The following is a 23133-nucleotide window of genomic DNA, read 5'->3' as shown; positions in this document are numbered from 1 at the left end:
CTGGCCTTCATCTTTCTCCCAGATTTAACCATGGGTGCGACAGTTACTCGAAGTAGGCGGGTGGCAGTACGTCGGCCACGGCATTTCTTTCACCACCATCATCCTTTGGCGAACTCTCTCTGACTGACTTGCAGACACGACTTCTTGAACACATACTAACGACATCCTGCGATACACCCCTTCAACGAGCCACGAACGAAAACCGGGAGAGTCAGAGGAGTGGGGTATGGGAATCGTTTTAGAAATGCGTGGTACGCCTTGTATGAAAATTTCTAATAAAACATGTTGAAGGCGCCCCTCCTTTTCTTTTTCCACAAACACCCACTTCTACGCGCGGGTCTCCCCCACCCTTCCTTTCGCTTTCGTCAACCATGCTGATCGCAGCGCCTCGGGCCTAGGTAGTAACATTTGCCGACACTACAAATATATTTGATTAGTGTTTAGATTTAAATATCCACCAGACGTCGGATTTCAGTGTTTCTAAACTCTCCTTGTTTTTATTTTCATCTATTCTCTTGGCCCGTTTTCTGCTCCGCCGATACAAACCGTCCTCCCCTGCTGAGCTCACGCATTAAGACAGTCGGACTGGTTCGTGTTTGCCCAATATTCACCACACTATTTCTACCTCTTTTTCACTCGCCCGAACTCTGCTTCACTTAGTGTCGTTTGATTCCTGATACGTACACGCTAGCGGTGGATTAGAATACGGAATCACAATGGCGGCGCTACTATGCTGCCCGTTAATGTGGCTGTCGGAGATATAGTCATGGAAGCAGTATCCTGACGTTGCTGTGCTACTGCGAATGGCTTATACCGTCGCGCACGACGGGACCGAGCCTCCAACGTTTTCTAACGCTTGCAGATACAGCTGTCAGAGGTGTCCAAGCACCCATCAGAGCCGAAAGCGTTAACTGTGATAGGATCAAGTACCAAAATTGTGCGACAAGAAAAATCGAGCTGTTCGTCACTGTGTTCGATTGTTTCACTGCTGAACTGATACCGTCAATGATAACTCGAAAGGTATCTTGAACAGAGCCATAATTAGTACAGTCAAAAGGAGAAGAAAAACTCTACGGATCACTTTCTTGCTTCGAAATCACCAGACTTCATCGGATTCAGAAAAGGCGATTCAGGTATAACTTACATCGAGCCAGAAGCCTAGCCGCTAATCTTGTGGCAAACCCAATCATCTTTGATTACTGAATACTGAGTACCCTACCAGTACGGTATCTCGTGGAGCTCCTGCTTACAATTGGTAACTTTTGGGTGTGTTAGGACGTTATCAAAGGATCGTGGCAGGGACATTCCTGATGGCCGGCTAATTAATTCAAGCTGGTCGCCCTTTTCCTTTGAATTGAACTTTCCCGCGCTTCAACGCGCGCGCGAGCAACACGACCTACCTTCGGAACGTGCCGGGGACTATACCTCCATAGTGGAACGCACGCGAGCATATACTACTAATGGCCTGCGCAGTAGTCTGAGCTTGTTTGAGTTGTCTGGACGATCAGCACGTGGGTCATCAAGCCCAAAGAAAGCTCAGCAAGCCCCTCGTCAGGCGATTCATCCGTCTGCAGAGCTACCGCTGGGGTGTAGAATGCTCAAAGTGTGCCCTGCGTACCTTTGTGGGTCCTTGTGGATCCCTACATGTATTGTCTTATTAGAAGACGAACCTACTTTGCGGTGGTACGGACTCCAGGGAGATGGTACATGGCCGATCGCTGGGTCTACCAGGATCCACCAGACTTTCTCATACGTGTGCTCAAAAACCTTAAAGTTTTCCGGTGTTTCAGCGTCTGTTCTATTGCAATTCTATTGAGTCGAAATATAACGTCACGCGACCGTGTTTGTAACGTTTCCCGAGTCATTCCAAAAGCCTATCGGTTTCTCCAGCACCTCTGATACGCCAACGGGATTGAGCCTATAATTTACATATGAGCACCGCAGGTCATCTCAAGCAAGATCAGAACTCGAAGTAGCGTATAAAAGACGAGTGAGAGACAACGACTGAAGTAGCCAATCAGATGCGCATATATATCCTTTCTTGGCGAGGGCACGTCACGAATTCAAACCCAGATTTCCCCAACTGGATCCTGTCGTCCACAAGCGCAACGAATAGACGCTTCCACCTTTCCGCCGTGCACACGCGCCTTAACCAGCCAAGGACGGTCTAATTGTATAGGTGTGAAGATGAAAAAGCGCCCCACTGTAGCAAGTTTAGAACGACACCGTCCTCGGCGTTGCGTTCCCTCTGCCCACCACCGCCTACCTTATCTTCATGCCATATTGACCTCTCTTCATACCGAGAACACTCGATCGCCTCGGTCACGGTAATTCTTACCCCTAGCAGACAATGAGCGATGAGGTGGACCCCTGGGCACGATCTGGGATGCTTGGTGCGTGGTTTCTTGGGCGCGCCTGTCTTCGGACAACACGTCGTTGACTTTGAGACTCTTCACGCGCTCTTCAGCCGTTGCAATAGGATTCCCGTACGTTAACGTCGGCTTTCATATCCATCTCTTCTTTCCAACTAGAAGAAACTCCTCGACAGATTGACTGGGACAGCTTTCGGCCAGCTGTTGTACTACTTCCGTTCGTTCCCTTACGACAAGCTTTCTCAGAAGCTGTTTGTACGCGACACACCCACATATACGCGTCGCTTTTGGCTAACTAGTCGACTTGCTCAAGATTTCGTTCCTGTTGTACGTCCATTCACTCTGTCCTTGACGCTTCGCTCGTTCCTGATCGTCAGACAGCATACTTGATGTTCTCCACACGTACGCAATCGCCTATCAGCAATGGAGACGTTTGGTGCACTGCCACCGTCAGCCGCAGGGCACCTCGTGTTCAGCGACATGTAGCACGACATGGTGAGCAATTGCACCGTGGATGACCCGCTCTTCGCTGATCGCGGGCCCCGAGCAATCAGGCAATATAAGGTATGTCGGCTATTTCTCGCCGAGCAAGGCGCTCACTTTGGGATTGCAATTTAGATGCTTCTGGGCATTTCGGTACGTGATTGCTCAAAGGCTTCGAGAACGACAAACCGAGTTGCCGCATCCAGATATTAGTTCAACCTATGGTTCAATGGTAAGCGAGCTTGTAAGATCGCTTATATTGAAGTGATGGGGTTTGAATGAACGGTGTTTTCAGCTTCTACAGCTATCGAATATGGACGAGTACGCTGAAATTGGCCCCACTTTCAATACCTTCCTCACACCTTGTCCAATAGTTAGTGGTCGGAACAAAGTGCTCACCGGTACCGTGGTAAGTGCGAGAAAGCTATAGTTTCGCTTGCCCCGTCTAACAGTCTTATAGGGGATCCTAGCAGTGTCAGCGTTCGGTAAGACCTTTACCCTTGATACCAAGAATAGAGTCTCCATAGATTATGCCTCTTCAGTTATCGCACTAGGCAAGTCCCACTCAAGTTTCAAGTTCTCGGCGTACACAAGGCTAAGCATGACTTTGACCTCAGTTGGAACGATCTTCAGGCAAGCCATCGGGGCCACTGAATCGACCACTTCAACTGACTGAGCATCTAGCGAGGTAGCGGCAATCAATACACCAGCGGTTGATGTGAGTGGCTTCCCTTCTATTCGACTCACCCCAGCGTAGGTCTAACGTGCAGTAGACCACCATCCCTGCGGGAATTTTGGCCGCAGTGTGCGATATAATGATCGCCAGTGCCGTTTGCTGGTACCTCAGACCTGGACGCTCGGGTGCAAGACGGTGAGCACAACCACAAAATACCTTTGATCTAATTCTTACGTAATACATATCGTCAAGAACGGAACCCCGGATCGCGAGTATCACTCGAGTCTCAGTACAGGCCGGGATCATAACGAGGTTGGCAACGCGAATTCGACAACTATAGTTCTCCGTGGCACACTAACCGCTCATTGAATAGTATTCTTGCTTGTCTGCTAGCCGTCTTCGTAGGTCTCGTTTGGTGCCCCTTGTAACTTAGTCATTGACTTCGAAAGTCTGCATTCCCCTCCATCTCACCGTACTCCTCTGTCGTCGTCACTGCTGTAACGAAGTGTAAGTTTCGACCGAAATTTCATTACTAGCCTCGTCTGATACCCCTTCGTATAGCATATATCAACTCTACAATCGCAGTGTAAGCTCCCAAGCCTTTGCTGGATGAAAGGCTCATTCAAGGGACTTGCTGACACCAACTGACTACCTAGGCTAAATGCGCGCAAGCCAGCTGGCTACGATCTCTCTCAGAACTCCTCGATAGCACTTTCAGACGTGCCGTCTCTGACCTTCTCGAGGCTATGACCTACAAAGACAATGTTCGTATCGTTTTGCTAGATACCATCGGGGATTGACGCTATCATTGATGTTTACTCGGACCGTGCATTCCGACTTTGCCTATTCTATTCTATGTGGTTGGTAATGAAACTTAGTATACAGTTAAGGTTCCATGTTCAAGAAGCGCCTAGAGGGAGTCTGATGCGCGCACGCACAACTGTACTGATGATGTAACGTATTGAACCTACTTGCCGTAAAATAGGGGCTACTCTGCCTTTCACATTCTTAGCAAACAACACACAACATAAACGAGTGCTCTTCGTCGCGACCGGTTACAGTGGTTGCATGTTCAGTCTCACTCGTCAAAAACTTTTAAGGTTAAAGACTTTCAGAAGCCAATCGTCCCGAACAAAGCAACGGAGTAAGTGATCCACAGCATCACTTCTGCCAAACCTTCTGGCCCCGATTCGTTCGCTCGTTTGAATGTGAGTAGCAAATCACTGACCACGCTCTGCTTTTGTTCAATTGAGACCATGATTCTGCCCCAGAAACGTTCGTTCAATATTGGATGGTCTTCTCACGTCCCGTCAAGCGCTAATCAGCACCGCGGGGAGTGCAGACGACCCTCCCCGGCCTTACTCCAGAATGACACCACTCGCTATATGAGGGTGAGTACGTTGCAGTGCATCACGACCTATCACAACGCGCGCGCACCCGGTGGCGTACGAAAGCATACATTTTGCTTGCCACAATTAGTTAGTACACCGAAGATCAGGACTACCGATGACGTTACCATTCACGACCACCCCGCAATTCTGCCCGACCTCCCACTGGTCGCCTCATCGGGCCATCACGATCTCCGCATTGAAGTCGCGAGGCCGCCAGATCTCGAGCGATTCCCAGACCCCGTGGTGAGAGAGAAGAACTTGTAAGAAGAAAATTTGGGCCCAAGCCGAGCGCATACAATCAGCACATCTGCCCACAGTGACTGTTGCATTCTTCGCCCCGCTGCACTCCCGTTGGCCAGATAGCACAGCTGAATAGCCAGGAACCGCCGAGCCACTAATTCATTCGAAGCGAAGTGAAGAAGTCGGACCGAGTTGGGCGCATACACGACCGGTATTCCCACTGGGACTAGATTCCACGCCCAGACGCGCCTCGCATTTCACTGGGTGCCTCTCCCCGCGTTGGTTTCTCGCGCTTGACTCGCTCATCTCATCTCACCGTCACCTCGCGTTCATGCTATGGGCTCAGGTCTGAGGACGCTGCTTGCAGCAGACTTGATCGGTGCGTCGTTCCAGCGTTCGAGTCTGTCTGTGCCAGGGATGAGCGGCGGATTGACCTTGGGCTGACCTCGCCTTTCAGGAGTTACTATTTCATTGAGGCAAGCAAAGTCGCCTTGACGGTAGCATGGAGGCCTGTGCTGACCTTCGTAGCATGTACGGTCCGGCTTTGGCGCAAGCCATATATTACTGGCGCACTTTTCCTCAAGACAGGCTGGACCAGAGGTTGTTTGTGAGTATATGCGATCGTCCTCAGTGTGCGAGCTCAACAACCTGAACGTTCTACAGGTTCTCACTCTTTTGTGCGTCTACATGTACCCAGCGATCCTCTTCATTCTCGCTCATTGTATCGCCTGCTCACCATGTAGAACCCTCGACACCTTCCATGCCTACACAATTGCGGATCTAACAGGGAAAAGCTTGATCAGGTGTCATAGGATGAGCGAGGAGGATTGGGAGCGGTGCTACACATTGATCACGCTTCAGTGGTTGGTAGTATATCTTCAAATCTTTTATGAAGTCCTAATTGTCATCATAGGACGTCGAAGGTTAATCTTTGTGCCCTTTGGTACATTCTTTCGCTTACCGTCAGACGCGCATACTAGGCTTCCTTGGTAGCTTTGGTAAGCCTTAAATCCAGAATCTCTCAATCTCGTCTCATCATGCTTCCCAGATCTTGATCCCGACTGTAGTCCAACTGTGAGTTATCGACATGCATCGCGCGCTGTGAAGGTCCTAACCACGTCTATAGCTTCTATGCCAGGCGGATCTACGCGAGTATGTATCAAATGCATGCAAGCATGCGTAAAGGCTTACTTGCACACAGTGAGCGGACGCAACAAGTGGCTCACGGGAATCATCGTACGTTCCCATACTTTCACGGTTTGACTTGTGCCTTAGCGTAACAAATGTGCTGAATTATTATTGAACATGCTTTAGGTTCTATTGACGGCTGCTGGATTTGGTTAGTACCAACACCAGTTCATCTTCTCGTGAAAAAGCTCATCAGTATCCTCACATTGCAGCCGCTGCGACAAGTGCGTTCTCAACTCGCGCTCGGGACTTGTATCAACTGAGTTATTGATCCGTTCCGCGCCATCGTTCTTCAGCCGGCGTGGTGACCCAGTGAGCCACATACACATAGTTGGAAATCAACAAACAGAGACTGAATACGCCTTTCAGATTACAAAAAGGCTCTATAGCTCCTCCGCAAGTGGTGAGCACTACATACTATCGGAGAAGGTAACCATCGCCGATGTAGTATTGCTCAGTTCGCATCCACTATGTCGGCCCTATGGGCAGTATGCGATGTGGTGATATGCGGCTCGGTCTACTGGTATCTCAGGCCAGGGAGAACTGGTGTGCGGAGGTGCGCATTATCTCTTGCGGGCTATTTTGGTGCCATTGACTCCAATAAGGGGGGTTGAGTCGCGGATAGAGAGGATCTCGAGAATGTCCGTGCAGTCTGGATTAATCACGAGGTATGTCGCGGTCTCGTGGATCTCGTCGGCTTGTATTGATTTCGATGATAGTGTGTGTTCGATTTTGGTGTTGCTAACAGTGAGTGTGTCCTTGGTTTTTGAGGGACAAGACGCCTGAATAACGGACGAAGGTGGCGATCGAGTCTCTTCAGTTTTTCTCGATGATACCCCTTGCAATTTTGATCGAGTGTGCGGGATGGTCTATCATATAAATGCTCATCCGCGCTGACGATCTCATCGTAGCGTACACGAATTCCGCATTTGCTCTGTAAGTGAATCCCGACCTGTGTTTGAAGATACCATTCCAATCTAACGGTAACTTCAGATTGAATGCTCGACGAGGCCCACTTTACGGCGGCGTGTCCCGGCCCTCGAGGACTTTGGAGATGAGTGATCTATATCTGTCGCTGGACCTTAATAGTAGATGATTCCGTCTCCACGTTCATGGTAAACCGGCACTTCTTCCAGAACCCATGAGAGCAAGCACTGACCTCGTTATAGGTATGCTCTCATTGAAGGGCATTATCGCCATTAGGCACGAAGGGTAGGACATTAGGTCTTAAAATAAGCTCTTTGGCTTCACCGTAGTTATACCTTATAATTACATTAGTAATTGTATTTGTGCCCGCATATATGTCAGCTAGTTAGGGGCTATTTCCACGTGGCCGAGATTTTCGGCTATTGATCCGAGCCCTGTCCTCGGCCGCGTCTCCAAACTTGTCTTCAGAGCTCTGCCGCTTGCTTTGCCAACCTCTCTAGCATCGCCATTCTCGATCTTAGTAGCCATCCCCGGCTAGAACATCAACATGCCAGACGTCCGGCCTGGAACTGCTCCAATCAAATCCGAGTAAGCAATGTGCAAAACAACCGAAGACGATATCTCATCTCATAACAGATATATTCTTTGCTCAGCCCCAGTGTCCATCCCAGACGATGATGCAGCGGAAGGATCAACCTCTCACGTTGGACAACACCATTTTGGGGACGCTGAAGTAGCTCAAGAAGACGGATCGGGTCCACGAAGGAACAAAAAACATTCCCGGGACCAGAAGAAGGCACAGCGAGGCGCTAACAAGGGGAGGCGGTTCGGAAAGGTCAGAGATGACCTAGAGCTCTGCTGGCGTGTGGCGAACGGGACAGTGTGCGAGCTTGGAACGTCGTACGTGGCATGTCCTACTGCTCCACCATGCTGCCTTGCTTACTTCCAAGGCTCCGACGTGAAGATGTCGATTCACACACGACGTCTCTGCCTACCTACTTGCTAAACCTCGGGACATCCGCATGCCGCCCTTGTCGAACATCACCGCCTCGCCACCATTCATCGACGCCCGCGCAGACGATAATACAATGGACGAAGACACGCCCAACACGTCCGTCGCCGCCTCCCTCGACCCCAAAACGAAATGCCCGGTCTACGAAGAGGCAGGGTGGTGTCGTCTCGGACTCAAGTGCAGATTCTTAGGAGACCACGCTGTTATCACGGGTCCTACAGAGGTGAACGGCGAACCGGCAGTCGTATGCCCGATTGCGCTAGTGGAGGACGACGAAAAGAAGGCTCAAGCTGCTGTCGCTACGACTGAGCTCAACTACGTCAATGCCGAGACGTTGAAGCTGTTACGCTCTCATAAGGTGTGTATATGCTACATCCCCATCACTATCTCGAGCTCAGCTTGGTCTCCCCTGCTCTTCCTCAGTACAAACGCCCCATAACGGACGCATATATGAAGGAGTTGTCAGAGGCCAAGAATGAGGACGAAAAAGAGGAGCCGGAGACACCCGTCGAAACATCGCAAAACGGCGATGGGCAGGACACCAGCGCTGCTACTGCTACGAACGCCGAACGCATCATAGAACAACGATCGTCGGATCCTGTCGCCGCTACAAATCCTGCTTCTCTTGTTGATTCTCCTGACGCAAGATGTCGTTTCGCCGAGAAACAGCGCTTACACTGGAAGGGAAAGACATGCAAGCCATTCGCTGCCTACTCGCCGATACGCTGGCTGAATTGTATCTAGACCTTGCACCACTAACGACTGTCGGCAATTTGGTATGTCATCCTACATCATATCTCGTGAGATGCTGCTGACATGCACGATAGCCCTTCCGTCGGCTCTGCGTCGATCTTGGCGCTGACATCACATGTGGAGAAAGTACGTAACTTCGTGCTCTCATATAGCCCTTTCCACTCATTGCCTGTCGTTTCTCAGTGGGTCTTGCGACATCCTTCCTCACAGCTTCTCGTGAAGAGTGGTCACTCGTTCGACGACATCCCTCAGAAAAGACGTTTGGGGTCCAAGTCGCCGGAAACAAGCCTCAGACCATGGGTGCTGTTGCTGAGGTCCTCGGAAACGAATTTTGCTCGGGCGAGGCCGGGTGGGGGCTGGACTTCGTCGATGTAAACTGCGGCTGTCCGATCGATTTGGTGTTCAAGACTGGCAGCGGGTCTGCACGTAGGTGTTATTCGACATATGCTTCTTGGATCTCATGATTGACGAGCATTGCTTCCCATCTACGTTGTAGTGCTTGATACACAGGCAAAACTCACCAGAATCCTGACTGGGATGTCTCGGGCGCTCGGACCCGTGCCTGTCACGGCTAAGCTGAGGACGGGCGTAAAAGACGGAAAGAATAACGCGCATAAGCTGATGCCGCGGCTCGTGGCCGAGTGTGGAGTCGGAGCCCTCACCGTACATGCGTTTCACTTGTCTTCCCAGCACTTACTAATCTGATCCTCGTAGCTTCATGGTCGCACAAGGCAGCAACGTTACACTAAGCTGGCTGACTGGGACTACATCAAACAATGCGTCGAGGCCGTGCGGGAGAAGGAAGCAGAGGAAGGCCGTAAGTCATGCTTATGGTCAAATTTACTTGTTTCATACTGAAGATCATTCGGACAGTCTCACCTATCCCTATCTTCGGCGGTGGCGACTGCTTCTCGTCAGAGGACTACTGGACGAATGTCGAGCACAGTGGTGTAGACGGAATCATGGTCGCCCGCGGGGCACTCATCAAGCCGTGGATCTTCACCGAGATCAAAGAGCGGCGAGAGTGGGATATTAGCTCGAGGGAGAGATTGGAGCTTATTGGCAAGGTGGGCTGACTCAAACCAGAGCTTTCCACTGGCATGGCTGATCAACCTCGCTCTGTCGCGCTGTAGTACGCCGAGTACGGCCTCAGGTACGCACCTTGGTTTACTTCGGAAGACACCTCACTGACTCCTGTCTACAGCCACTTCGGCACGGACACCGCAGGGGTTAACACAACTCGGCGTTACCTTTGCGAAGCGCTCTCGTTCCAGCATCGTTACATTCCCATCGGCCTCCTCGAGCGACTGCCAGGCAAAATCAACGATCGTCCGCCCGCCTTCAGAGGACGCGATGAACTAGGTATGTGCTCGTTTTAACGCGGTTCATTCCTCACTAGAAGTATTTGACGCCGATGTTTTCGCAGAGACGCTGCTCGCGAGCACGGACAGCCGAGACTGGGTCAAGATCTCTGAGATGTTCCTCGGTCCTCCGCCCGCGTCGTGGTCTTTCACGCCCAAGCACAAGAGCAATGCATATAATGAGGAAAACCAAGGGTAATACGAGGCCTGTTGACAGCCCAAAAACGTACATCGTACAACTGTAAAGACATCCGACAACCACGAATGTCAAGATTGTAGCAGGCGCATTTCTGAATTGATTAGAGGTTTTCGTCGAAGACCTCGACCTCGCAGATTCGGTTTACTATTGAAGTTTATGAGCATTGACAGGCGGCTAAACCCTGCTTTGACGCTTTCTGTCAAGGATCTTTCAAGAAAAATGCGAGGTTTTGATTGGGACGTGGCTAAAGGCATGTTAAGGTAACAATCATCAAGCCCTAACTAACATGAGGGTCGCAAGTTTGGGTCGCGTCAATTCTCAGTTTATACTACGAAATCAAGGGAGTTTCCGTGCGTATCACTTTGGTCATACGACGCCAGCCACTAATGCCGCCACCGCTCGTTCTTTTGTTTGAACATTGGATATCCAGGCTTTCCTCGTTCGTTTACATCGGGTGGCAACCCGGAAATGCTAGTAGTAGGCACTTACAGCGTGATCACCGCAGTGGAGTCGTAGTTACTTCATTTTTCTAGTCGTCTTCAACGACATGATGCTCGAGCGTCAGGATGAGAGATATCCCAGCTGCCGGTGTTCAATTGTAGCTTCATTAAGGCTCGCCACTGTCATGTCTCTGCCATGCGTACGCCACCGTGCTGCGGCTGTCTTGTTCAGGTTGCGGTCCTGGTTAGACCTCACGGTATGACGCACACCTGTGGATTCTGTAGTAAGTGGCAGCAGTTAGTCGGACTCGTGGTCCTAAGTCTGGTGCTTCAGTATATGCACGAAGTGACTTCAGCGGCTACAGCTCCAGAAATTGAGTTTAAAAGCTGCTCATATCCTAAATCCAAGGATGACATGTTTTTCATCTTTCTCCATTCATCCGTTGATATGTGTAATACGCGGTCTGCCTAGAACTTGGTGTCTAAAGACTACCTGAGGAAAGCTAGTGTTTTTTTTGGCACGAAACTTCGACACCTGCTCCTTGTATTTTACTGACTCCGATGTGTTGGTGTACTTCGTGGTATTGCATCATCTCACCGTAGATGATCGATGATCAGTCGATACTTCTCATGATCAGGCTGGAATGCGAATCAGAGCCTCTTCTATTTCTAATCTCTTGAGAGCTAAGAATTTATTTACCATTTTCAAAAACCGTTTCAACATCGCAGGCGGGTCGAGGGTTAGCTGGTATCGGCGACCATAACGCCATATCTTTAGATTGTACACGCAAAAATACGTGTCTTCATCTCATAATTTGAGGACTACTATCTCCAGTCTCCAGACCGTCGCCTGGTCTGGTCACTAAATGCCGTCAACGTTGTGCTAGCAGTTTGGGTACGATAACGAGCGGAACACTACAACAGGCGCTCTACCTATACGCTTCCGTCTACGCCACTACCGTACACCAAACGGTCATACCAAAGCTTCTCCAGCCGGTTAACTTAATCCTGCACGCATGCCACCTCTGGTCCACTAGCAGGCGCTGAAGTGCCGCCTGTGTGACTTATCTTTCCGCCCGTGGTCTCTCTGCTCAAAAACGTAGAAACATGAAATCGTAGCAACAAAATAAACGACATGTCACAGTTTTATCACATAACGGAGAGCAAACATGAGAAGATGGAGTGTACATTTTGTATCTTATCCAGACAGCATACTTCACGCCTTCCTGGGAAGAAGAACCACCTTTCTGTGCCTTTGAACGGCAAGGCCCTCTTTACCAAAATACCTTTGTGACTCAAAGTTCCATGCATCGTTTGCACGGGCACAGTTCCCAAGTCCCGAGACGTAGCACATGACGTCTTTGTCGATGCTGTCCCCCCAGCTGCGTACTTGTTTCATGGCCATGATGAACTGCTTTTCCAAAGTGTTGGAGTATTCGCTCGCCCACGTGAGAGCGCCGTCGAGGTCTGTTCCAAGCTCGTGCATTGCAACCGTCAGGATATTGTGAGTATCACCCCGCGCTTGTTCGACATTGTATGAGCAGATGTCCTACGTGCGGTACGTAAATCAGAATGATACCCGTTTATTGGGTGATGGATATAAATGGTTCAGATGCTGTAGGAAACTCACGTTGCTAATAATAATGATGTCGGCGATGTAACTCTTGAGCTCGCGTATTACGGGATCTTCAAGAACATCTTCGGGAAGGCTCATCCCTAGCTCGAGAAAAACGAAGCATGGATATGCTGCGATTGTGTTGCGCCTCACCACAAGGTAGCTTTCGATGTCGCGGATGGTGTTTGCGTCACGATCCATGGCCTCGATGGTCACACTACTCGTATAAGCGTCAAACGCCTTGATAAACCGTTCCTGTGTAAGAATGCTTGCTTTGGCGCACTCGACTGTCCTGCTCCAAAACCTGCATAGATTTAAATTAATCGGCATACATCACAATGATTAACGTTGATCACTTACTGGCGACTAATCTCTCCCAAGATACTTTCGCCCCCAGGCCGCTGGGTACCAGGGTTTCTCAGAGCGCCCATGATGCTGATTGCTTGCTCCTGCACTACAGAACCTTTCTCGCAGTCCGAGAGCTCGTCGTATATAAAAAGCAGCATCATCAAATCACAGCACGCTCTCAACACATCTGCGACAAAAAAAACCAGCAATCTTGGTCAAACTTCTCGCCCTGAACTATGACGCATGGAATATGTGAAACCTCACCTTTATTAGCAGACGGGTATACAAGAGATGTAAACCTGGCTGTCGCCCACAGGTATATCGTTAGACACGGTAGGATACTAAGAGGACAGGCATCATGCAGGCGCACCGACGTCACACAGATCAAATGCGCGCTGAGCTTTGACATCAAGCACGTTGAAGCTTCTGAGCCATAAGCTGGACGCGGTTCCAACTTCCATGTAGTAGGGGTTAAGTTGGCGTGACCACGGCCATCCGACGAGTGTTTCTGGGATATGGAAAGACATTGATGTGGGGTATTGGACGGGATGAATCGGTATGATGTTCAAACTGTCTATTGGCTCCTCCTTAAATACCTCAATCGTTCGAGGCAGCGAAGAACTTGTTATGCGGACCGTAACCTCAAAAAATGAACCAGCTAATTGCTCTTTCTGAGGAAGGCCCATACGGCGTAGGGCTTACTCGTTTGACATGACCCCGTTCTTCCAAGGAATCGGATCTGGTGAGGTTGGACGCAAATACGGAGGTCTTTTGTTTAGTGAGCTTTACATCGACCCCTTTGCACCTCTATCGCTAAACAGAGAAACACACTTAACTTTTCAGAGTCCAGAACGGAGTGATCGGAAAGGATTCGACCTACCCATGGTATATTTTGGTCGATGTATAGAAGGATCGGGCCGGGGACGGATGCTGCATGAAGATTTGCCAAAGGCGTAGCACTGGAATAAGTTTCTAGCGTCTGTCATCATATCCCCTAGTAAAAATTCCCTGAGCCCTTACGAAATGCTATAGAAACAAAATAAACGAAGATAGGAATGTCAAATACGGATTGTCAAATGGGCCATTTCCGGCAGCTTGGAGTCTCAAAACCTGAAGTCCACTAAGAACGCGCCCCATGGGATTTCCTTCAACTGTTTGTGAATCTGTACCATATATGTAAATTTCTTCTTCTATATACAATGTGGCCTAATGGAACGTGTCGGACACTTGCAAGGTTGCAAAGTCCGTGGTTCTGACACCCGAAAGCGTTCCGCAGCGAATATTGTGAATGACAATGGCTGTAATGCAGATCCGCCTCTCTTTGGATTCACCATGTCGGGCAAATCGAACTGGAGTCGCAGTGTATTATGATTATATAGCGCTGCGACTCCGATATACATCTAATAATATTATCTAGACTGCCACTTTGCCATAGGTCATATTAAAGGCTCTATACGCATGATTTGGTTTCAAAGTCGCTCCTTTCTTGTGAGAAGTGGTGACATTGACGATATGGCCCTCAACGTCACTCGGCTAAAGGCGCATCCGCAATGCGGAAATTAGCTGAGCGACGTTGAGAACAGGCCAGCCCCTGTCCAATTGTGGAAAGCGGGACTTGGTCGCAACGTCCATCATGATTTCAGGCCCCAGGTGAGTTCAATTCAGTAGATTCTCCGCAGGGGCGACTCCTGCTCTTATCTACAGTGAGACTCCAACACGGTGAAGACGACCGGACCGCGACTGCAATATGGTGAAATTGACACAGACGCAACTCTAATATGTTCGGAATTCTTTTTTGGCATTATCCTCAGTGCCGAGCCTGTGGACATGGCTCATACCCCACGGCGTCCCGCGGAGAATACTGAACTGAACGCACGCACATTGATGTGGTACTAGGGAAAGGAGTGATCTGTCCGGTGAGGGAGATGCTGCGAAATTTGACATACCCACTCCTTCTCGCAACGTCGGCTAGGCTCGAGCATTCAGTTGACAGTACTATCGTGAATATACTTCAATCCTTATAATCGTATAATGGCCTCAGCCACAGTAAAAACGTCACTGTATTCCAACGCGGAGTCTAGTTGACAAACATTACTTATTATTGTTTATTTGTTATTTGTGTCACTACGGTTTAAATTGTCGACACATCCGCTTGCTTGCTTCCTCACACTTGCCTCACACGCCCGTGTACCTCCTCATACTTTCCCGCGCCACAGCACACCCACACGCCACAATGACATTCCTCTCATTCCGCACTTTCACTAGTTCCGGAATTCCCTCCAAGATCCCGCGCTTCACCCGCCCCACTCCTCCCCCTCTTCCTCCCAAACCGTCCAAAATTCCCAGATTCGCCCGCCCTACCTCTCCTACCTCTTCCAAACCCTCCGACCCGGCGAACAGCGGCAGCAAGTCCATTTGGGTTAAGCTCCGAGCCAAAACCACGAAGTCGATCTACTTGAACAATGCCGACGACGCCGCCCTGGACACGAGCAAGTCCGACGCTGAGCCTGCTGGCAGCTCCCGCCGACCCGCTCGTATCTGGATGCACGTCAAAGGCCTTGCCAAGAGTCGCACTTCCCCTATTATCCCTACTTCCGTTCACCTCCCTCCTCCCGCTTCGTCTGCTCCTTCCTCTTTACCAGCGCTGACGTCGTCTTTTGAAGGGCCGAAGGAGCGTAAAGCGCCACTGAAATCTTCTCGCCAGCCATGCGCGCCTCTTCTTCGCCCTCAGCTCTCGCTCAGAGCACCACTCTCGCCCGCATCCGCTTCTGTTACGACCGCCAAGAAGTCCAACGACCCGATACCGGTTCTTCGTCCCCGCCTTCCACCGAAAGCCGAGCTCCAGACAATCGTTGCCTTGACGTCCGACGAAAGATCAGTCGCCACCCTGAAGGCTAGGTGTCTTCCCGGTCGAGTAACGAGGAGGGGACAAGATGCGGCGGGTGCTAACAACGCCGGCAATGGCAAGCTCGGGGCCAAGCATGGTACGTCCTCTACCACTCTTCACGATCTGATATCTACGGCAGGCACACCGCGCTACTCCTGGGTCGTTGCCGCCATCGACCGCGCCTTCCCTCCGCAAATCGTCCTGATCGCTCCTGACGAGGAAACGTCTTTCTATCTCCACACGACCGCGCCGCAAGTCGAGATTCGCCTTCGAGAGCTTGCGAGAGTCGACCCATGCCAGCTGCTGAAGCTGCCTGAGTATTACTAACCTTTATAAGAGGCGTAACAATGAAACGAAGAGTGGAGGGAGAGCATCTTGCAAGCTGGAAACCACTGACGATCTCTAGTCGAACTCCACTCGACGATGACCGCGCCCATGCCCCGCGACGACCACGACCATTGCGACTGCGACCGCGACCGCGACGATTACAACTACGGTCACGACGACCACGACGGCAACGACTACGATAATCACCGCGAACGCCCGACACTTTGACTTCGCTGCGATTGCGACAGCCGCGACGATTGCGACAACCGCGACGATTACTGCTACGATGACCGTGGCAACGCCATCTCGACTTGTGACCGACGCTGATTTCTACCTCGCCAGATGCTCTCCTTTAATCCCGCTAGATCTTCCCAAAAGCAAGGTACGTGATCAGCAAGGTACGTGACCGCCTTCCTTATCGTCTTGGTTTTCTTTTCTCTCTCCTTGTCTCTGTCTCTCAGTCCGTTTCTCGCTCCATGTTTCTCTATCTCTATCTGTCCCCTGTCGATACTGTCTCTCTCCATTTTACCTCGTTTTGTCTTTACCTCGGTGTACACGCCTTCGTCATCTGTCTTTGTCTCTCGTCACATATCTGTCTTCACTTTCCCTCTCCCCTCCGAGCTGGCCTCGCTTTTAGTAGCTACGGTAGCCTACGTCCTTGCCTCTCGGGCTCTGTGCATCTCGAGAAGCACAGAGCTCGAGGGGCAAGACCTTCTTCCATTCTTTCGTACATCTTGCCCTTCCTATCATCTCTTTGCTGGGCTTTCGCGGACCATGAATGCATGGTGCCCGATAGCTGGCAGACGGATGTTGGGAACGGGGTCTTCTGTAGTTCGCGCTTCGCTCCTCTATATTATCACGGCGCAGTTGTGCTACGTAACATTATAACATGGAAATAATGATTCCCGCGTTTTCAGCCTATATTATGAAAACTCTGCAATCACCCCAATGTCGCCACTGCTGTGTGAACTGACATGTACACTACAAGACATTGCTGTATGTATCTTGCGCATCTCATACCACCCACCCACCGAGCTCAACCGCAAACGCGACGGCCAGCTTCGCAAATTCCATCGCGTGCTGCACGGGCTCGCCTGTTAGCACGGTGTATCCACTCAGCCATTGGGAAGGACAAAATACACGCACGTCAAATGAAAACTCGGGCACGTCCCACCTGTCGTCCACCGTGTGGTCCCACGGGTTCTGCTCTCCGACACGAGGATCGCCCTCCGCTGCGTACACGGCCGGGAAGCCCGCGCGGTGCCACGCCATGTGGTCGGATCCCTGACGAGGCCTGGTGCAAGATCAAAGAAATGGCATAGTTGAGTAGCAGAAATGCGAGTATATGCGCGTGTAAATCACTGACTTGAGTTTTCCCTCCTTTGCCGGACGCGCGCAATACGTGCTCGCGAGACCGATCGTCCAGTTCGTCAGCGACGCGTCGACTTCCGTGTTGATCAGCGTCACCGTCGGCGTCGAGCCGGGGAGCACCCACGCAACGCCGTCCTACATCTCCATCACCCACGAACCCGAACGCACATAGCACGTGAACCACTCACAAACTGAACCATCGCGCCCACCCTCCTCCCCGCCCCCACATACTCCCTCACAACCTCCTGACTGCCCAACAACCCGCCCTCCTCCGCCGCATACCAATGAAACTCAACCGCGCCCGCCGGCGTGAACCCCGCCCCCACAAGCGCCGCAAACGCTTCGAGCAGGACGACCGCGCCCGAGCCGTCGTCGTCCGCGCCGGGCGCGCGCAGGTGCGGGAACGCGTAGTTCGCCGAGTCCTGGTGCGCGCCGAGGATCACGATCGGCAGGGCGTCCGCGGGCGGGTGCGGGGAGGCGGTGCGTCCGCCGGCGGGCTCGAAGCGCGCGATGAGCGTGGGTTGGGGGAAGGAGTGTGTGAATGTTTCGAGGGAGAGGCGGGCGGAGGGTGGGGCGGAGGCGATGATCTGCAGGGTGGCGTTTGGGAGACTGGGTGAGTATGAGGGAAAGGGATGTGAAGGCTGTGGAGGGGGTGGGTACGCACCTCGAGAAGTCGGTTGAACAGCCAGCGTGAGCTGCGCACGCCGTAGTCGGAGCGGTAGAAGCGGTTGTAGAACGAGGTGAACACCTCAAGGCTGGCCTTCATCGACGCGAGGCTGAGGCTCTGAATGACGTCGTGCACCGCGGACTGCATGTGTACTTCGGGCCAGGCTACCATTTGAGTTATCAGTTAACAGCGCGGTTCGACATATATCAAACGGGTGGACGTACGTATATCCCCACTCGCGACCGACTGCTTGACCTCGTACTCCTCAAAGTTCGTCAAATCAAAGAACGAGAAACCCTGCTGCTTCAGCCTGAGCTTGTCTCCTTCGGTCATCCACCGCCTCTCCGACCCGAACACCTCGACCAGACGCGGTTCGTCGAGCACAGCAGCATACGCGGGATCCACCTCTTGCATGGCTCGCTTAAAGCCGTCGTTGTCAAGCAAAAGGTAATCAAGATCTGCTTGGTCCTTGACGCCATAGGCTTCTGATTCAGCTACGAACGGATTCTGCGTGGGCTGAGCAGCGAAAGCGAGCGAGCTGAGAGCTCCAGAGACGAGCAAGGGCAGAAAGAACTGGGTGATTAGCATACTTAGGGTGGTGGATCCTGGATGCTACTATGCAAGCGGAGTTCCACAAGAAACGTCAGATCGCGACGAGGTCGCAGAGCAAAGGGAAATGACTCCATGATCAGGTGTGCACGCTCCGGTACCGTGGTGCCCGACGAGATGGGAGAGAGAAGGAATCGCCGGATAATGCCGATGCTCGACCTCTCAGTGTGCTAAATCCTTTCCTCGAGCCTTCATCATGCATCGTTTGCTTTTCTGAGTCTCTCATGTTCAGGGTACCCTATGCATTATTGCAGAGCAGCACTCACGATATGGTCAGCCTGCCACTGCTGCGGTATGTGAATGAAGATCGGGCCCAGCAGCCCAAAGACGAGTTGAGAGTGGGCATATGTCGATGAGGAGTGAAAGGGCTTCACGGCATGAGCCAAGCTCAGTTCATGTGCAACTCATACTTTGTCGGTTGTACGATGGTTGGTCTTGGGTTGGCCCATGGTAGTCAATGGTCGGAAAAGCCATTTGCACGGGTCGGCGCAAGACATGTAAGCCACGTGAGCCGAGGCCGTGTGTGACGTCGACGGCATTGGCAACAACGCTCTCAGCCCTGTTCACCGTCCCTTCAAGACCATCTCTACCTCCCCCACTTGTCGCATCTAGAAATGTTGAACAGTACGAGAGCAGCAGCCCGCACAACACCTCTACGTGCTCTCCTCAAACGCGGACCGAGTTCCGCACGGACGCAAGTCCTCGCCATCTCGCAACTTGCTCGGCCTTCTATACGCTCACAGAAAGCGGAACCACCAAATCTTGCTCGCCTACAACCATCATCCTCCAACTGGGGCACCAAAACGCACCTATTACCGTCGTTGCATAGACTATACTCCTCCGAGCCGCCGCAAACACTCGCGGACCCGACGCGTCCCGACCTCTTCTACCACCTCGTCTCTCTCCCTTCCTCTTCCTCCTCAGCACCACCCACCCAGGTCTATGCTGTGTCCTTCCTCTCTTCTTCCCCACCAACACCGGACTCCGCTAGCGTTATAGGGTGGCTGCCCGCTGAGACGGAGGGTGCTCAGGAGCAGGATGCTGGTCTCAATGATTTTCGGGAAAACTGTATGTGTTCTCGCACCTTGCTCTTCCCGCGTTATGTTAACCTTATTCCGAACCTATCTTTGTGTAGCTAAGTTCCGTGTCGTGATGCATCGTGCCATTCAAGAGGCCATACGAGAAGAGGCAGATGACGTCCTCAAGAACGGCGCCTTGCAGCTGCAGTATGGATGGATGCACATTCATGGTGAGTCCTTTTAGGAGATATCCTTTCCCTCCCTTCGAATCCATGCACCGGTTTGCTGCTTTTCGAAAGTATACCTAACACAACACCCACACAGACAGCCGCAACATACCGGCCCTAGGACGCATTGGCGACCCGGATGACATCATCGCGTCCGTCCTAGTCGAAGACAGCAAGGTACGCGTCAAATTCACTCTCTATCTCGCCCGCCTGACAATATGGCTCCTTAGATCCTGCCGGACACGTACCAAGCCATGCCCTCGTATCGCATCTGCACCGCCGACGGACCTACGCAGCTCACCGAGGGCCTGGCACAGAAACTCAAGACCCTGCTGGAACAGATCGTCAGCCAGGAGACGAAGTAGAGGCAGACGGAAGGGCATGACGTGGCTTTGTCACCGATAACATCGACTCTCCCACCCATATCATAACTCGTTAGTCTTTCTCCACCCTTGGATGAGAGCCACTGCTGAGCGATACACGATAGAACAGTCCACCCCGTTCGATGCATATCAATTTCTCTAGACCAACGCACGTGTTAACCTACATCGCATATGTCATATCTGAACAAGTCTTGCAATATCATGCATTATGAACCCAGTCCTTGTCGCAAGACAACAGTCCCAATTAGGTTCATCCGTAAGCCGTGATCAAGGCACCGTGTTCATGTATGCCTGTTGCTCACACCTTTGCCGTGGCGTCAACATCTATCCATCATTAGCAATCTCTCTGCCTGTAGCAAGCCTGAGTGTCCGTACCCTTCCACACGGCGATATAGCAGTTCTCGCACATGTTGTCGCTCCCTTCAGCAGGCCGGAAATTCTGCTTACAGAGATCGCAACGAGTCTCACTGGACTGGGCTGCATCGTCGCTCTGGGGCCGCCCCCGACGTATAGGCATGTACCCGTGCATCCGCCTCTTATGCTTTGTGAACGCGGATGGATCCGAAGCCGAATGACCACATTGGTCGCAGACGTAGGGGTTTATTCCATCACTTCAAAGATGCCAAATACTGAGTGTTGCTTTGCTGGGCCTCTGAGCTGCTACTTGCTGGATAGCGTTGCAGTGTATTATCAGTGCGCCCAACTGGTCAGCACCGAAGTGACAGCCTTCTTTGGGGCAGAGAAAGCGTCTCTTAGATCTGTTTTTAGCCATGCTAGATGTCTAATACAGCGATCAGTATCAACCCGTCTTGTATGAGTATCAAAGTACTTGCGCGGGCAACGGCGGTACTGTTGTGAGACGATCAGATGCACGATAGTGGTTCGAGGGGCATGACCAGCAAAGACGGTTCGTGCACTGCAGGTATATATAAGAGTCGTAGGCGCCCAAGCTCCGAGCCTTGAGGTGCACATGCGGCCTACAGCATCGGCGGCAACTTGTGCGTAGCGCTCCGCTGCAACCCTAAAACGACCTTTCATTGTATATGAACAAAATTTAACGGATCCATCTTCCCTAATACGAATCGCGTTGCTGTACATACTCAAGTCACCTGGATTAATAGTTGGTATAGCATCACCCTCGTAGCCGGACTCCTCTCTGAGCTGCCATAAAGCGCTGTAGTACACCGTACCAAGATAAAGGCGCATCGAAGCGTAAATGGGGATTTCTCTACTCGAACGACCCCACGGATGACCTGGGTGAGCGAGGACCGAACAGCCCAGGGGAAGGGTGACGTCCGGGGCTATTGGGAGGGCTCGGTTGCATCCCGGGGTCCGCTGCAAACGACCTTGTCAGTGATCTATACCGCGATCAAGATAGTTGGCAGGTATCACTTTGCCATGTTTCCCAGCTCAACGGCGATGACCTGGGAGAACGAGGACCAAACAAGCCAGGGGAAGGGTGGCGTTCAACTGGGCCACCGAATGAGCTCGGTTCGATCCCGGGGTTCACTACAAGTCGCCTGTACTATATGTCACGATCGAGACAGTCGAGAGGTACCTTGCTGTATGTCCAAGTTCGACATTGATAGCGCGGGCGAGCGAGGGCCAAATAGGCCGGGGGAAGAAGGGTGTTCGTGGACACTGAGCGGGCTCGGTTCAATGCCGGGGCTCGCTGCAAACAACCTTGTCAGTACCACATGCCGCGATCGAGATGGTTCGGAGGTAAGTGCTTTGCAATTGGTCCAAGCTTGACGCTGATGACCTGGGCGAACGAGGACCAAACAGGCCAGGGGAAGGGTGGCGTCGAGGGCTACTGGGTGGGCTCGGTGCTAACAACCTTGTCAGTGTTGCATACTGCAATCAAAATTACATGGACTTACGTCCCCAGATCGCCCAGCTCGATCCTTGCTATCTCGGATCCATGGACACAGGGACGATGTCCTGACTGGAGACAGCGAGGTTCGGTCCAGGGCTAGCGGGCGGGCTTGGTACGAACTGAGGGTCCGCTGCGAGCAGTTCTCCATATCTCTATCTCACAACTGAGATAATGAAGCGGGACTTAGGTTGCCATTCTGCCCAACTCATCACCTGTCTCGTCGGGTCTTCGGACCTTGTCTCGATCTCAGGGACGTTCTGCGGAGGCTGGACAAGTGGTTGTGTCTTGACCTTTCGTCGACTACCCTGGGGAGGCACAACGCGCCAGGCAGGACGCGGCTGCATAGGCTCCGGGAGAGGATCAGGAGCGCCATGTGGAAAATCTGGGTTACTGGAGCCTCCAGTGTCACGAAGCTGTCCGTATCCTTCGTCGGGCATCTGTTTGGCGTCTGTCGGTGTTCAAAATGCGACAAAATTAATCACAGTGTGGTAGGACAGCTCGACCAATCTGGCGGGCGCTAAGGACGGCGTTTCGAGGGATACGATAGGCTCGTCCCAATAACCGCGAACCGGCACGAAGGCATGACTCCTGATGAAGATCCCAGCGAAGCACAAGCATGAAGGCAAACTTGTGCTCATATAGTTCGTTCTTCAGTGGGTGGAACCGTGTCGACATCGAGACTATGATATATCTGTAAGGGTTGGGTTATCGCCTTGCCATAAGCTTTAAGACCTTCTTCAAGATGTTGAGATATGGTAGAGG

At 51.8% G+C, this 23133-nt stretch overlaps 9 protein-coding genes across 9 annotated transcripts; 5 read left to right on the top strand and 4 right to left on the bottom strand.

Annotated features, from left to right (window-relative positions):
- Window positions 1-794: 794 nt before the first annotated feature.
- Window positions 795-1949, bottom strand: CONPUDRAFT_74331 (uncharacterized protein; the record flags this gene model as incomplete). Its single annotated transcript, XM_007771660.1, has 6 exons — window positions 795-1024; window positions 1145-1170; window positions 1401-1496; window positions 1619-1640; window positions 1671-1798; window positions 1930-1949. 6 exons carry the CDS (start codon window positions 1947-1949, stop codon window positions 795-797), a joined length of 522 nt encoding a protein of 173 aa, XP_007769850.1.
- A 283-nt stretch (window positions 1950-2232) lies between these two features.
- On the top strand, window positions 2233-4502 carry CONPUDRAFT_83223 (uncharacterized protein). Its single transcript, XM_007772153.1, has 20 exons — window positions 2233-2393; window positions 2468-2486; window positions 2549-2627; window positions 2686-2699; window positions 2754-2867; window positions 2927-2936; window positions 2991-3008; window positions 3062-3087; window positions 3151-3176; window positions 3230-3264; window positions 3316-3340; window positions 3398-3409; window positions 3473-3488; window positions 3540-3573; window positions 3629-3726; window positions 3784-3843; window positions 3905-3932; window positions 3981-4038; window positions 4093-4117; window positions 4188-4502. The coding sequence occupies exons 1-20, from the start codon at window positions 2351-2353 to the stop codon at window positions 4279-4281; spliced, it is 834 nt and encodes a 277-aa protein (XP_007770343.1). The 5' UTR covers window positions 2233-2350; the 3' UTR covers window positions 4282-4502.
- Window positions 4503-5483: 981 nt separating this feature from the next.
- On the top strand, window positions 5484-7662 carry CONPUDRAFT_166662 (uncharacterized protein). The gene is made up of 16 exons (XM_007772152.1): window positions 5484-5541; window positions 5620-5638; window positions 5691-5769; window positions 5826-5839; window positions 5906-6025; window positions 6076-6085; window positions 6143-6160; window positions 6211-6236; window positions 6289-6314; window positions 6364-6398; window positions 6477-6501; window positions 6563-6574; window positions 6647-6662; window positions 7262-7286; window positions 7344-7465; window positions 7520-7662. The coding sequence occupies exons 1-15, from the start codon at window positions 5499-5501 to the stop codon at window positions 7410-7412; spliced, it is 537 nt and encodes a 178-aa protein (XP_007770342.1). The 5' UTR covers window positions 5484-5498; the 3' UTR covers window positions 7413-7465; window positions 7520-7662.
- A 93-nt stretch (window positions 7663-7755) lies between these two features.
- Window positions 7756-10675, top strand: CONPUDRAFT_145072 (FMN-linked oxidoreductase). Its single transcript, XM_007772151.1, has 13 exons — window positions 7756-7865; window positions 7914-8177; window positions 8242-8647; window positions 8713-8983; window positions 9034-9065; window positions 9117-9168; window positions 9226-9468; window positions 9539-9705; window positions 9757-9859; window positions 9916-10109; window positions 10176-10195; window positions 10247-10404; window positions 10469-10675. The coding sequence occupies exons 1-13, from the start codon at window positions 7825-7827 to the stop codon at window positions 10600-10602; spliced, it is 2085 nt and encodes a 694-aa protein (XP_007770341.1). The 5' UTR covers window positions 7756-7824; the 3' UTR covers window positions 10603-10675.
- Window positions 10676-12258: 1583 nt separating this feature from the next.
- CONPUDRAFT_58009 (terpenoid synthase) lies at window positions 12259-13532 on the bottom strand (the record flags this gene model as incomplete). The annotated part of the gene is made up of 4 exons (XM_007771536.1): window positions 12259-12591; window positions 12673-12961; window positions 13018-13192; window positions 13376-13532. 4 exons carry the CDS (start codon window positions 13530-13532, stop codon window positions 12259-12261), a joined length of 954 nt encoding a protein of 317 aa, XP_007769726.1.
- Window positions 13533-15238: 1706 nt separating this feature from the next.
- On the top strand, window positions 15239-16219 carry CONPUDRAFT_74327 (uncharacterized protein; the record flags this gene model as incomplete). Its single annotated transcript, XM_007771659.1, has 2 exons — window positions 15239-15989; window positions 16032-16219. The coding sequence occupies 2 exons, from the start codon at window positions 15239-15241 to the stop codon at window positions 16217-16219; spliced, it is 939 nt and encodes a 312-aa protein (XP_007769849.1).
- Window positions 16220-17056: 837 nt separating this feature from the next.
- On the bottom strand, window positions 17057-19176 carry CONPUDRAFT_106747 (Zn-dependent exopeptidase). Its single transcript, XM_007772150.1, has 7 exons — window positions 19133-19176; window positions 18482-19079; window positions 18255-18421; window positions 17779-18177; window positions 17586-17725; window positions 17366-17513; window positions 17057-17299 (listed from the first exon to the last, which is right to left on the bottom strand). The coding sequence occupies exons 2-7, from the start codon at window positions 18843-18845 to the stop codon at window positions 17234-17236; spliced, it is 1284 nt and encodes a 427-aa protein (XP_007770340.1). The 5' UTR covers window positions 18846-19079; window positions 19133-19176; the 3' UTR covers window positions 17057-17233.
- Window positions 19177-19681: 505 nt separating this feature from the next.
- On the top strand, window positions 19682-20450 carry CONPUDRAFT_28306 (uncharacterized protein; the record flags this gene model as incomplete). Its single annotated transcript, XM_007771513.1, is given in 5 exon segments — window positions 19682-19934; window positions 20002-20119; window positions 20133-20165; window positions 20214-20289; window positions 20343-20450. Coding segments are annotated over 5 exon segments (588 nt in total), but the record flags the coding sequence as incomplete, so codon positions are not given.
- Window positions 20451-21982: 1532 nt separating this feature from the next.
- On the bottom strand, window positions 21983-22920 carry CONPUDRAFT_166658 (uncharacterized protein). Its single transcript, XM_007772149.1, has 3 exons — window positions 22584-22920; window positions 22377-22523; window positions 21983-22324 (listed from the first exon to the last, which is right to left on the bottom strand). The coding sequence occupies exons 1-2, from the start codon at window positions 22806-22808 to the stop codon at window positions 22404-22406; spliced, it is 345 nt and encodes a 114-aa protein (XP_007770339.1). The 5' UTR covers window positions 22809-22920; the 3' UTR covers window positions 21983-22324; window positions 22377-22403.
- Between the last annotated feature and the right edge of the window lie 213 nt (window positions 22921-23133).

The sequence above is a fragment of the Coniophora puteana genome (assembly GCF_000271625.1).
Source record: "Coniophora puteana RWD-64-598 SS2 unplaced genomic scaffold CONPUscaffold_8, whole genome shotgun sequence".
NCBI classification, from domain to species: Eukaryota; Fungi; Basidiomycota; class Agaricomycetes; order Boletales; family Coniophoraceae; genus Coniophora; species Coniophora puteana.
Note: the sequence above shows the minus strand (reverse complement) of the source record. Positions and strands in the feature narration are given on the sequence as shown.